The 14,658-nt window shown below is 45.3% G+C and overlaps 1 protein-coding gene across 4 annotated transcripts in view; it reads right to left on the reverse strand.

Annotated features, from left to right (window-relative positions):
* The window catches only part of OPCML (opioid binding protein/cell adhesion molecule like), a gene marked incomplete at both ends in the record, with an annotated part of 1,073,109 nt that overhangs the window by 16,115 nt on the left and 1,042,336 nt on the right, over positions 1–14,658 (reverse strand). For all 4 annotated transcript variants that reach the window (XM_084251353.1, XM_084251352.1, XM_084251351.1 and 1 more), the window contains one exon: positions 47–181. In XM_084251353.1, coding sequence (XP_084107479.1) covers positions 47–181 — 135 coding nt within the window. The remainder of the gene's footprint in view (positions 1–46; positions 182–14,658) is intronic.

A 14,658-nucleotide genomic window follows, 5' to 3' on the forward strand; every position in this document is an offset into this window, starting at 1 on the left:
TGTGCCCTCTTTCCCCCCAGAAGTCCTTGACAATGGGTCAACTCACAGTTTACAGTGATTTTTACTTTCCGCACATCAGGTGCAGCAACATCATTCAAGGCGCTGCATTCATACTCCCCAGACTGGTCACGTTTGATGTCAGAGATTTCCAGGTATTCATCCTCACTCACAAAGCCCTGACCTTTGGAGAGGAGAGAAATGGACAGGAAACAATCAAGAAACTGAAACCAGGGGCAGAAATATATTCAGATCTAGAGCTTACGGAAAAAGAATACAAAAAAAAATTGTAAAAATGGGGTTCAAACATCAAGGTAAAGGTTATAGGAAAACATGTTAACCCAAAAGTATGGCATTTGAAGAAAGAAATTCTCTGCTTAAGTCTTGGAGCAAGGTGTTGTTGTCCAAGTCACTTTAACTTTTTAGATTATTTGACAAGAAGGGAAGGAGATGCCATTATATTTCTTATATGATTATAATAAGGTTAGCTAAAAGAGTATATGTAAAATAACCCAGTGCATTACTAAACTTGTGATATTTTAAAAGGAATTGCTATGATCAATAATATAACAAAAAATGCAGGAATAACTTTTACAGTATGTTACTATGTTAATTTTTCACTATGCAGCAATCTCTCTCCAGACAAAGTACAAACTACTATTTACATGAATAAATGGCCACTTAAAAATTTTATACAAGTAGATGCAAAGCATTTGGTCTGGTCGGAAACTTTGCTGGAGAAAATAAAGTGGCGAATGAATGAATGAATGAATGAGGATGCACTTTGTAAACTGCTATGCAGTAAATACTCAATGAACACAGTCAAGATACAATAAATATGATATCCCCAAACTATAGGTCATACATACTTGAACAATCTGACTTGGTGATACATGCTACAAGTTTTATAGGTCGACTATTTTGAAGTTTGCAATTCAGACTGAAGGTAGTCAGGAGCTGTAAAATTTACATTATTTATAGCTAACCTTACACACTCGTGCAACATTGTAGTTCTCTTAGCTGTGTCCCTTCTCCCACACCCTGTGGCTCAGTGCAAAGATAACAGAGCCTCTGTCTTGAAACTTAAATGTTCTGAATTCAGTCAAGGCACCAGGTTCCTGAGAAAACCCAGTCAACTCGAAAGCCAGGGAGGAAGCATAATCATTCGCATTTCTTATCGGACTTGCTCCTGATTCCTTTTTGTGCTCTAGGTGCGAGAGTGAAATTAGATTTCAGGATGATAAAACTCATTCTAACTTTCCCCATACTCCCTTCAAGACCGTATTTCTCATCTGATGGCTATTCTTTCAACCAAGTCTGGGTCAACTATGGTTGTGGAGCAGGAAGGTGGGGTGGGTGTCTGGAAGGGATGGTGGACACAGGTGTGAGCAAGTGTTCTGACACTCTGACTTTGCTTAAGCCTAAGACTAGGGGAGTTTCAACCATGTTCTGCCCACCTCCCCAGACCACTTCCTGCCCTCCTTGCCTCCACCCCCCACTCCAGGTCATGCCCTCTCAGGCTGGGTCATCAGCATCTGGATGCTGGTTACTGTCAGGATCCCTAGGGGTTATGGGACCCCGGGCAAACGTTTTTTTTTTTTTTTATTTCTCTTTTTTAAAGATTTATTTATTTTTGTACAAGAGCTGGGGTACAGGCCAGAGGTGCGGGAGGGTGAGAGGATTCACCAGAAACAGAGCAGGGAGCAGAGCAGGCAGATCCACTGAAATACACTGCTGAGGGGAGCAGAGGGTGAGACAGGAGAGGTCTGCTGGGCCATGTGGGAATCTCCCTGGCCGGCTGGGAATTGAATTCACACTGCAGAGGCTGTGGACAGCTTCATAGCACAGCGTTCAATCAGCTGCACTACCAGGGAGGACCCAAGCAAATGTTTTTTCAAGTGGGCCCTCCATATATAACAGCTGAAGTCATTCTAAGTTAGCACCATTTCAGCAGCCCAAATCTCAAGCAAATTTATGAAAGAAATCTTACGTTGGCCATCAGAAACAATGTATTTGCCAGGTCACCTTCTGGAACCTGGACCTGTGGACAGGGTCCGAGAACAAATCCACAGGTGTGATTCAGGGCTCTTGAGGAATCTGGTTGAATCCATGTGAGGAACAGCTATATGTAGAGTTTGGAAGTGTGCCCTAAAAGGGGAGGGCGTTCCTGGGGAAGGTTCATGCACTTCTGCCTGAATGCCTCTCCCAGACGTGACTGCTGGTCTGGCTGGTCCCAGGCATCAGAGGGAAACTTAAAAAAAATTGAGGCAGACTCTCCAGTGCAGTGGGGTCTTCTGGGTTCTGAGATAGGACCCTATTTGCAGGGATCTCAGGGAATACCCTCACAGCTCTCTCTGCCTCAGTAGACAGTTAATCATCCAGACTAGTTACTATCCTACTTCCGGAAGGTTCGTGAGAGAGACAGAGACCTCAGCGACCTCTTCTCATTCTTTTCCTTTCTTTCTCTTAGGTTTACAGAATCTCAGCACTGAAGGGGAGTTTTGAGATCACTGATTACAGGGAGGCTAATAAAGATAAACATTGCCTCTCTTACTGAAACAATACTGGTTGACGGATCTAAGTATTTCTAAGAATTAAACAACAATAAAATCAAACACACCAACACAGTTTTCTAGATTTATCTCACCTTTTCTGTGATGAGTAAACACAGATGCTTTCCCATCCTAAAACTCCATTCTTTCAAAATGTAAGATAGAGTATTTGCTGCAAGTAATTAAAGCCCACTGCATTAAAGCAAAGATATGAGCTAGCTGCAGTGAGCCTGGTGGGGACTTCAGACAGGACCACTGACTCCCTTTCCTCAGAGAGAATGAGAGAGAACCAAATTGTGCTGCATTGTGGACACCAGCCAGATGTCCTAAAGGCTCTGATAAGTTGGGAGTGCGTAACCATCAACTGAGAAGTATTGACTTACACAAAGCAAAGGGGTTACTTCAAAGAATCAAGGCCAGCATACAGATCTCTGAGTGATTATCTGCATTTGCATGAGGAAAATAGAGTCTGGGCCCTTCATGGGAACATTTCTGGACAACACAACCATATTCTTGTATGTGGGGATTTATTTGCACTATCCACAGTGCTGTTTTTATGGGATGGTTATATGACAGCAAAAAAGGGAGCAAGGGAGGGAGTGTTTCCCGTAAAATGGGGATCGTTATGATAATACTACCTCATTAAGTGAGAAAATGAATTTTGTCAAGTTTGTGCTATAAAGTAAATGCTTCTCAGCTTTTAATTTGCATGTAAATTCCTCAGGGATTTGTTAATATGTGTTCTGAATCAGTAGGTCTGGGTTGGGCCTGGGACTCTGCATTTTAGCAAATGTCCAGGTATTATCCACAGTGCTAGTCTGAGGAAGGCTGAGTGGTGAAGGTATAAGGCACCACTGAGTGCTGTCCTTGGCTCACTTAATCATGTACAATGATCTGGGAGCGTGAAGTGGCCAGTTGGTCAATAAATCTTACTGAGTGTCCTCACGCCGCTATCCTGTGGAACTAGCGTCTCAAAAGCACCCTTCTCTTTGGAGCTCAGGAAGTACATCAAGGCTGAGGACCTGCACCCCTGAAGCTAACTTTTCCACTGAGTCATTATGATCTTACTGCAAAACAGGGCTCCTCTCAAACAGATTTTAGTGCTAAGAATTGCGAAGAGGATTTGAAACCCTCCCATCTCCAGCCCACTGAAGGTAATTGAGATGCTATTTTCTTAACTACTTTGAATACTGGGTGAGGCCTTTAAAGCAGAACAAATCTAGGTTGCTAAATGCCTGGGGACCCAGGAAACAGCAGGGTTTAATACTTCCCCTGCCCTCTCCAGCTCTGGATGCGATGCTAAATCCTCATTCCATGCTGCAGAGAAAGGGGCAGAAGGCAACAAACGTTTTACTCCTCTCCACTAGCTGCCAGGAAGCCAAACTGCTGACTATGAAGGCAAAGGAGGAGAAGAGGGGAAGGGAGAAAACAATGAGGGAGGGGCAGGAAAAAGACAGAAAAGAGGAAGGTTGACTGGTAGAGGGGGGTGCAGCCAATAATGTCTGGGTGTCACTGGAAAGATACTGAAGACACATTCAAAGGAAACTGAAAAAAAAAGACAATGAGACTAATATTTTTTCTGACTAAACATGAAAACAGGAGCTGCGATCTGCCTCACAGTTGTGCTTTTATGGTGAGAAATCCTGTAATAAGCTGGTAACCCAGAGGCACCAGGAACCTGCCCTGCACATTCAGACACCCCAATGTAATGTGATTGACAGCAAAAGAAAATGGATTCTGGGTGCTATCAAGCTATAGCCAGCCACTGCAGCATGAGTTCGATCCCCAGCCAGGATGTTGACCTACATGGTGCAGCAGACCTCTCCTGTCTCACCTGCTGCTCCCCTCAGCAGTGTATTTCAGTAGATCCACCTGTTCTCCCCACTATCTCTGGTGAATCTTCTCATCCCCTGCATGTCTGGCTCACACCCCAGTTCTCGTATGCTTAAATAAATAAATGTTTCAAAAAAGAAAAAAAAGAAAATGGATTCTGATTTATCGGCAGAAATACATGAAAAAAAAGCTAAGGTTTATATTTTTTTTTTCTGTGGAGGACTACTTCAAAGGAGAGAAGTTGAAGTCAGTGTATTAGGAAGATTAAGATCTTCAGGGAAACAAATGGGGCCATTTATCAAAGGATGTGGGAGGTCTCTGGACCAAGACCCCTTGGATGCAGGATGTGTACTTGAGAACAGGGCACGCTAGCCCCTGATTCTGCAGGAATGCAGATTGCTATGCAACACAGCCAGAGAAAGCTCAGACCCAGCAGCGGCCACGAGTATGGCCTGCTCCATCTTAGAGGAATGGCCTGAGGCAGGAGTGTTCCTGGCATGCCCCATGTTCCTGACTTCACCTGCAGTTGTCCTTAGCTCTGAGCAGGGGTAAGGTGACACACTGTGTAGGGCCAGAGGATGGGGCTGCAAGGTCCTCAGCCTCTACTGGTCTGCAATCTCATGAACCCAGACCTGAAGTACTTTCTGTTTTCCTGTCCCTAAACTCAACTTTTCAGTTTTTTTTTTTAAGATTTATTTATTTATACAAAAATGGGGGTACAGTCAGAGGTGTGGGAAGGTGAGAGAATTCACCAGATAAAGTGGGGAGCAGAACAGGCAGACGGCCCAAAGACACTGCTGAGGGTAGCAACAGGCGAGGCAGGAGATGTCTGCCGCGCCATGTGGGTTTCTTCCTGGCCGGCCGGGAATCGAACCCACGCTATAGAGGCTGCGGGCAGCTACACAGCACGGTGCTCAGCCTGCTGTGCGACTGGAAAGACCCTCAATTTTTTCAGTTCTTACTGGTTTATAGATCCCCCAAGTAAGGTATGGTAGGTGAGAAAGATTTATTAGAATGGGAAGAAGCCTCAACATTCAGGGCTGAACAGATCACATAAGAAATTCACAGTAAAATCTGGAATCTTCCTGACCTATTTCTCCTTTCTTTCTCCCTTTACATCCTGTGCGTCCATGCCAGCTGTATCTCAGCCATCACTCTTAACACCCAATTTTCCCTCCCAGTTCCTCAGACAAGTCATTACAATTATAGAGTTGGAAGTGTCATGTAGGGTCAAAGAGTTTAGCCTTCCACTTTTTCTGGATTACAGTCTCCTGTGTGACGATCCCCAGGGAAGATTTCAGCGGGTGGTCTGTTCTTTGCTAGACTAGTCACATCATCCAAAAAATCATGTTCATTCTGAGCAAACCCTGCCTGGCTTCTCCCTTTGAAATGATTACAAGTTGCCTCCAGGTGCCTCCACCCCACTGTCCCCCTACCTGTGCAATGGGAAGCAGCTGCTGTGTCTCAGGAAGTCACTTTATGAGGTTAAATGCCAGCACCTGTCACAGTTGTGCCAGGGGACCTGTCAGGAGGTGACTCATGATGGCACATGCCTGGGGGCAGGTGCCATAGAGGAAATAAGCAGAGGGGGGTGAGTGCAGGAAGGAGGGCTAAGAATTTAAGGAGGTATTGACATAGGGAAGAAAGGCTTGGGGAGGAATCAGCGAGGGGAAGAGCTGTCTGAGGAATAAGAAAGCAAGGGGGGGAAGGAGCACCCTGCAAGGAAATCAGTGGGAGTAGGGGCACCCCAGGGGGCTGTCTGGCTCAAATGGATAGAAGTGTCCCTGCTGCCATGCAAGCAGGGCTATTACAGATGGTCTGGATGGACACTGACCTTGGTAAGTTGGAATCAAATGTCCAGGTGATCACATGTGTGTCTCTAACCTGTTAGGCTACAACTAAATTTTTTTTAAGATTTATTTATTTATGCATACAAGAACCGGGGTGCAGGGCAGATGCACGGGAGGGTGAGAGGATTCACCAGAGACAGAGTGGGGAACAGAACAGGCAGATCTACTGAAATACACTGGTGAGGGGAGCAGCAGGTGAGACAGGAAAGGTCTGCTGTGCCATGTGGGTCACCTCCCTGGCCTGGGATCGAACTCATGCTGCAGTGGCTGCGGATAGCTTCACAGTGTTGTGTCTTAACCCCTTATTCCACCGGGGATGCTCCACACAACTACATTTTTTGATCCATCTTGGACAATAGCCTCTTGCCCACTCACCAAAGCTAGATTGCCATTCAGGCTCTCAAGGTACTGAGGCTTGGATCCTATAAAGAGTGCAACATGCTTAAAAATGAATGTGAGCTGGCTGTCTTGTGCATTTGCTGGGAATCCTGCCCTAGAGGATTGGAGGAAGACAAGGCCAAGGAGAGGGCCTGTCTGAAGCAGTCCCTCCCACGGCCTCTGTGCCCTTGAGCTGTGGAGGGCAATGGAGACTCTATGTATGCGGGAATGTGTGCCCAAATCTTGTCACTCATCCATCTTGCTCTCCAGGATTCTGGCCAATAGAACATAATCACATAAAATAAGCCACAAGCAGATCAAAATATCAGCTTTACTGCTGTCAAGCTGGTCTACAATCTGGGCCTGGCATCTAAGCCTGACCCGGGTTCTTGCCTTTCTCCCTAGGAACAGAAGACAGCCTGGCTTGTGAGGAGGGCTACTTGACTTGGGTGCTCAGTCACAGGCTCAAAACCCCTGTGAGTAGGGGTTGCTAGAATGGAGAGTCTGGGTTAAAGGGAAACCCCTAGACCCAAGCAGAGGTGAGTCAGGTGATGGGAACTCGGGAAAGCGACCCTCCTCTCTGGTCTGTAGCCACATCCCTGAGTAACAAGGCCCATTGTGCACTGAACAAATAACCAATTGCATCAGTTGCCCATCTCCAGGGGGGGACAAAACGATGAAGGGGAAGGAAGAGGTGATTGTGTGACTGTCCCTTTCAGGAAGGGCAGGGGATCTGCCTTCTGGAAACCCATGGGTTAGGAATAAGGTTTCTTCTTACTTCCTAGCTATGTCCTGGCATCGTTATCAATCACATACCTCCTGATGCAACAGCCTCCTTAGGAACAAGCTAGAGTTTGAATTAGGGATGGTTTCAGCATTTGGGATAGCTCACATGAGCTCAGTCTTGTATACCATTTGTGCTCAATTTCTACATGCCAGTTGTTCCATTGTCTAAACTTCAAGCACACTGAGAAGGAATGACACCTTCCACTTTGAATTCCTTGCACATTTAGTAGAGGCTAAGCAGACAGGATAAGTTCACTGTATACCTGATAGCTAGTTAGAAACCCTGAATCCCCCAAATCTCCCTCTCCATCTTCTCTCTGCCAGTGTCCTTCACTCTGTGGCCCTCCCAGCCTAGCCTGTCTGCAGAACACTGCTGGCAAAAAAGCAACTCTGAGCTCCCCTCCTTAATTAAAGCAGGGAGTGTGGACAGCAGCGCATTCCATCCTTGCCTGCTCCCAACTCCGAGACACATTCCTTCGCTGCATTGGAGTTAATGAAAAGTGTGATAAACCCACTGTTTCATTTCCCCTTAATTAATACAAGCAATTGAATTGTGCTAAAGTCATTTTGGTTTGGAGACTGAGCCTCTGGGTCAACATCTCACTTGCTGGTGGTGACAGAGGTTCTTTGTCTTGGGCTCGGACAACTTTTCTTAGGCTGTGGCCACTAGGATAGTAGCCAGGGGAGGGGTGGCCTGCCCCATCCAGGGCTGCCTTGCTGGCTGCCTTCCCTGAGGCTGCCAGGAAGTGGGCTGAAGACAGGATCAATGCTTTCCCATGCAAGTTAACTGAGCTTCCTCCCAATGGGTGGAAGAGTGCAGTAACAACATCCCCAGTGGTGGGGAGCTTCCTAAGCCTTTCCCACTTTTTGTTGGGATAGTGGATTATGACTCAAGAAGAAAAGGACTCAAGTGACTCATCCAGTGAAATTGTTCAAAAAGGGCAGTTGCGATCCACTGGGCTCTCTTCACTAGAGAGGAAAAGCCTAAGACTAGAGGATGAAAGGACTTTTGCTGGAGGGTGGGGGATGGAGAAGGAATCCCAAGGAACCCCTGCAATATGGCCTAGGAGGGGCGCCTGCACATGACACATCAAATCCACCTAGGGAGTACTGTAAAAATTCACTCTCGTACCTACCACTGCAGATCAATTGAATTGGCCTGGCTGGGGCCTGGCACCCGCAGACTTTGATACCTTCCCAGGGGATCTAAGGTCAAACCAGGGATGCTAATTCAATTGGGGGGACTCCTGTGGTCAAAACCTAAGGTCAAACCAGGGATGCTAATTCGTTGGGGACTCCTGTGACCTGCACTTTTCAAGTGTTACTTGCACTGGTAGGCCTCCCAGCTTCTTTCCACTGGGAAGGGACATCTCAGAGGGTGCTCAGGACTTCTGCCAATGGTTTTTCAGCCTCTGCGAGGGATGCAGGGTCATGATGCTGACAGTGAGGCCCAGGTCCTGAAGGGTTAACTAGCAGCGGGGTGATGATTGCCCACCCTGGATGGGAACCCAGGTCCCCAAACACAGAGCAAAGGGTAAGAACAACTCCTTTCCACAGCACTGCAGAGATGCGTGCTTAGCTTGTTTTCATTGTTATATTTTTGGAGATGGGGTCATGATATGTGTTAAGTATTAAGAGATTTTCAGAATTTAGAGGATATTCTTGACCCCATGGAGTGGTCTTGAGTGAGTGAGGCAGAAACAATCTTGAGTGAGTGAGGCAGAAACAATTGCAAGGGTGTGGCATAGACCTTTATTGGAGAGGAGCTGGGACACAGAGAGACAGAGACAAAAAAAGAAGAGACAGTGAGAGAAAAACAGAGAATGAAGACACCGCATGCAGATGGCTGGGTTTTCACACATCGGCAGGCAAAGGGCCGAGAACGGAAGCTTAAATCCATGGAGGCCAGAGTAGTGTATTTGGGTTCAAAAAGTAGCTAACATTTGTCTTTTAAAAAGTATCTAAATATAAACAGAAACAAATTGTTTGGACCAAAAAGACACAGAGATTGGAGGAAAAATAATCATTATTTTTAAAAGGCAGAGCTTAATCAGCTAGGCTATTGACAAAATGTTAAGGACATTTGAGAAGTGTTTACTACATGTTTTCCTCATTCATTACTATTATTCGCATTCTGAACCAACCAGGTTATTTCAGTATTAACAGCACAAAAGGGAATGAATTCTGCACTTTAGTCTCAGTAAACTACTACTTCAAAAAAAATTAATAATTAAAAAACTCTCCAGAAGACCTTGATGAGGTGCTGCATCTCTCACTTACCTGGGGCCTCAGGAACGTTTGTTCTCACACTCAAGCATCAGCCTCTGTGGGCACAACCTGTCATTCCAGCTTAGTCTCTCCAAGAAAATGCTGGGGTCTTTCAGTTTTTTATTTTATTTTATATACGTTATACATCGTTCTTCCTTTTTGCACTTTTATTTTTTGTACAAGCTTCCTTCTTTCAGGTATAGTCCTTGAGAAATTCCCAACACCAAATCACCCGTGCACCATCACCATAGTCCCTTGTGTAAGAACACATTGCCTCCCCTGTTTTGATCCCTCTCCCTCCCACTGCCCTACTGAGAGTCTCTGATTAATAGTTGCCATTTAATTTTGTTTTTTGAATGATTATAATTATTTTTTCCTGGTCCCTTATTTGGTTCCCCTATATTCCTCCTATGAGTGAAATCATTAATATTTTTCTTTTTCCTTCTGGGTTATTTCACTGAGCATAATCCCTTCCAGCTCCATCCATGTTGCTGCGAATGGCATGAGTTTATCCTTTTTAATTGCTGAGTAACATTCCGTATATAGACCACATCTTCTTGATCCAGTCATCTATTTTTGGGCACTTGGGTTGTTTCCATAACTTAACTATTGTAAATAGCGCTGCAATGGACATAGGGGTACAGGTGTCCTTTTGAATTAATGTTTCTGTGTCCTTTGGGTAGATCTCTAGGAATGGAATTGCTGGGTCATATGGAAGCTCCATTTTTAGTAGTTTGAGGAAACTCCACAAAGCTCTCCATAGTGGTTGGAACTCTCCCACCAGTGTAGGAGTGTTCTTTTTTCTCCACATCCTTGACATTTGTTATTTCCTGTTTTTTTTTTTTTTTTAGTATGTGCCATTCTCACTGGTGTAAGGTGGTATCTCATTGAAAAAAGAAAGCAAATACTATTTTTGAGGATCAGAAACTCCCTGTCCAGTGGATCCATGGATGCCCAATGCCAGGATCACCTGATGGCACTTTGGAAAATTAGCTTCCCAAGCCCTGAGCAAGCCCACAAGGTCAGAATCTGCCAGGGGGCTAAGCTGCTCCCCAAATCTTCAGATTAAGTCTAATAATAGAGGAGCTCGAGTGAATGTTTTATCCCTTGCTTGTTTGGGGTGGGGGGAGGATTAAAACTTTCCTTGCCAAACCAAGTGTTCCTGACTCATTTTCCCTAGGATTCAGGTATTTACACAGCAACACCAAGAGGCCTTTGTGTTGGGAACCACTGTCGGGGACAGGCCTCGCTGACCTCTGTTTTCCAGCGTAGCTGCTGACAGTCACCATCCGCTCTCAGAAGCATGCTGGCCTGCATGATTACCTATGTGATGCTGGGCCACCAGCCCCTTGAAAGGCCCATAGGGGTCTATATCTAGGCGGCTGTTGGCACCCACTCTGTCTGTGGGGCTGCCCCGACATTCACATGTTTAAATCCAATGAGAGGCAGCAGCATGGCCCCCAAGTAAGATGTGGACCCTCCAATGCAGGACTCCTCTGGAGACGGGTCAGGAGTGACCACAAGCTCTCTTCTCCTGACAAGGCACATCCTCTTCACGGGAGCACGGAGTAGAATAGCGATTTTCCACTCAGGCAAGCAGAGTGAGGAAGCAGCTCTGTAGTCGTAGGGTTAACCCAGCCAGGGGTCACGGGTTCTGGCCCAGGGTCATTGTGGGTCAGATGCCAGCCAGCACCTTCAGAAGTGGTCTGGATGGCCCAGAGCCCCGAGCTTACTCAGGCTGCAGGGGAATGCTCTGAGGAAGAATGCACATGGGACTGTGCAGATGAGGCCTTGGTGTAGCCTACTCTTGTCTCTTCTCTTTCATTCCTTCCCTTCTCTCCCTTTTATCCTCTCCCCATGTCAGCTCCCAACTGCACAGCTGCATGACAATGTTGCTAAGTATCAGTTCTCATTAATATTTTTTTAAATACTTGTATTAGCTTCTAAGCAAAATAGCCACTAAGCCAAGCAGTACACTTGGCATGCAGGCCACAGGCAGAGACACTCTTCACACTTCACAGAGCATGAGGCTGGGCCCTGAAGCATCCCAGGGAGATAGCTCTGCTCAAGTGCTAGCTATGGCACGGCCGGGAGGAAAGGGCGAGGGGCTGCATGCTCCATGGACAGCGTCTCTGCTCCGGGTGCAGGGGACAGACTTGCCTGACACAGGGTTCCTTTGGAAACTTGACTGTCAAGGGCTCTCAGCATCTGCGCCTTATGCAATCCAAGGTAGGTTCCTCTCCCTCTTACCATTTGACTCATGCTGACTCTTCTCACCAAAGGCACCTCTCTTCCACGTCTCAATTCTTGGCCCAGAGGTCACCACATAAGTCACATTACCCGTGACCTTTTCTGTGACTCTGCCAAGAATAGGAACAAGTGGAGAAAACCACTGAAAAGGCCCGGAAGACCTGGGACCCTACTCCAGTTTTGCCACTAACATGCAAAACTGTATTGTTAGCACTCCCAATATCATTTTTTCTTATCACATAGAAAATTGCACTGGTTGATCCCTAAGGTCATTTACATTTCATACCTCAGCAATAATGGTCTATGACCAGGAATCCTACACAATGTGTTAAGCACTAGAAATCTCATGATCCTGGGTTGGGTAAAGTTCCAACCCTAGGACTCAGGGTCATGGGCATGTAAGGAAATATAAGAGGTCCCTGCAGTCAGCCACACACACTGCAGATCACCCCGAGGCTACCCTGGCTTTATCTGGGATCTTAACAATGAGGGGAAGAGAACAGGGACGCTGTGGATTTTCAAGGTGGCTCTCATCTGTCACTGTGCTGTGGCTGCTTGGTGATGGGGAGAAAAGAGGTTTTGACAATTATGAAGGACTGTGTGTGTCTGAGGGTAATGTCTTGTATTAATGGGGGAAATTAATTCTTTCCTTTCTCTTCTAAGACTTCTATTCATGCAGATTTTGACAAGTAGCTGTTCTTTTTTCCCTCCCCTTGATGGGTAGATTGGAATAATGTCTTATAGGTATAACTAATCATCCACTTATATGATTTGAGGCACATTTTCATGGTCTGAGTGTATACTACAAATGCAGGAAAATGATGCTTCTCTCTGCTTTCTGCCCTTCCTCATGTGCCTTCACTAAAAAGACACCTTCTTAGCTATGTGGCTCACGTCCCTAATCCTTCCCAAGCAGCAAACAGATACTGGAAGACAAGGAGAAGGGTGCTAGCTCTAAGGGAAGGCAGGATGCTTGGTACTACACCCCAAATTTCCCTTCATCTCTACTGTCAGATTCCACCTATGACTACACCAGAATGGCGCTCAAATAGCTGGTGAATATTATTTCTGGGTGCTTCTATAAATGTTTCCAGTAGATTAGCATTTACATCAGTGAACTGAGTAAAGCAGATTGCCCCCACAATGGTGGGTAGACTCATCTGACCCGTGGAGGACCCAGATATAAGGAAAAGGCAAAGGAAAAGCTAGTGGGGAAATTCATCTTTCCCTGGCTTTGAATATCAGAGCTCCCAGTTCTGGGACTCCCAGGCTCTGGAGCTTATAATTGCAGGGACGTCTACCTCTCCCAGCTCTGGGACAGGAAGGGTAAGCAAGGATTCACCATGCCCTGTCATCCATCCTGCCTGCCTCTGCTGGATTTCCCTATGCTTGGTGCTCCAAACCTTTATCAAAATTTCTACTCCTAACTTGGAAATGAATAAGGTTTGGGCTAATCCCTAGATTATTTTCCTACCAACTCAGGCTAGTCCATTAGTTTTGTTTTAGTTACTATGGGAGGCATGGAACCCATACCTTCTTGGCCAACTGTGTTGTTCTAGGGGAGAAAAGCAAGCAAGACTATAGGTGACTGGACTCTAAAAGGCAGGTCTGGGTAACAGGGGCCTGAACAAAAGTGGGGAAAATGGAAGGGGCTGTTGCATATAGGCAGGTGACTGGAAGCTTGGAGGTAGATAAGGGGAGCCTGAAAACTTTTAGGGTTACCCACAAAGGAAGTACCTAAAGACCATGGATCAGGATAGATAATACCACTTGCATAATGAGGCCCTGAGCTTACTCTACTCACATGGGTTCCTCAGAGGTCTTTTTCAGTTACAGTAAATGATAGTAAACCACAGAATTAATATAAGTAACCATGTAGTATTCAGTTCTGTACATTACACATTCATGAACACAGATACACTTATTACACATGCATAACAGTAGTAGAAAATATTCAAAAGAAGTAGTCAAATATAGTGGTGTTTTTCAAAATTTTCTTACTAATAAGGAATTGGTCTATTCTAGCTTAGTGTGCAATCTTTAACTCTATGTACATCTGATTAAGTTACTTAACTATACTGGGCTTTCTGTTTTAACACTGGTAAAAATAAAGGAATGGTGTTAAGCCATTTCTTAAAAGCATTAGAGCAAACATTTTACAATCAATAACTGGTTGAAAAAATAACATATTCCTTCCAACCAGTGATTCAAATTGTGTGTGTGTGTCTGTGTGTGTAAAGAAAAGTACACCAAAATAAGGAGTAAAATTCATATACAATCTCATAGAAAAGACAAAGATATAAGAAAGCCCAAAGCATTTTGAGCTTAGCAAATCAGAGGGCAATTTATCTTGAGAAGAAAACAAGTGATATTTACATTATTAAATCACAATTACAAAGCCAATCAGCTGCAGAAGAGAAGAGACCATTTCCATCAATTATTACTGAACTGAACATAATTTTTCAATCACCAGCAGATTGTAAATGGGGACTACAGCTCATCCAGGAACTCTTCTATCATAGAAGTTATTAATCAGGTATTAACTTTGTCGAATTAGCAAGGACACAGATGAGATGGTGGTCTAGTAGGATACAGAGAGGACAGGAGGAGGCAAGGCAGCCAGGTTAACTCCTGAGAGGAGGCACAGAGCACTCCAGAAGGAGACCCTGAGGGCAGCGAGTACCCCTGTATGTCAAAGAAAACACAACGCTGGTGTTTGCATTCCAAAGAGTCAACACAGGAAC

Source organism: Talpa europaea (assembly GCF_964194135.1).
Source record: "Talpa europaea genome assembly, chromosome: 12".
Lineage (NCBI taxonomy): Eukaryota > Metazoa > Chordata > Mammalia > Eulipotyphla > Talpidae > Talpa > Talpa europaea.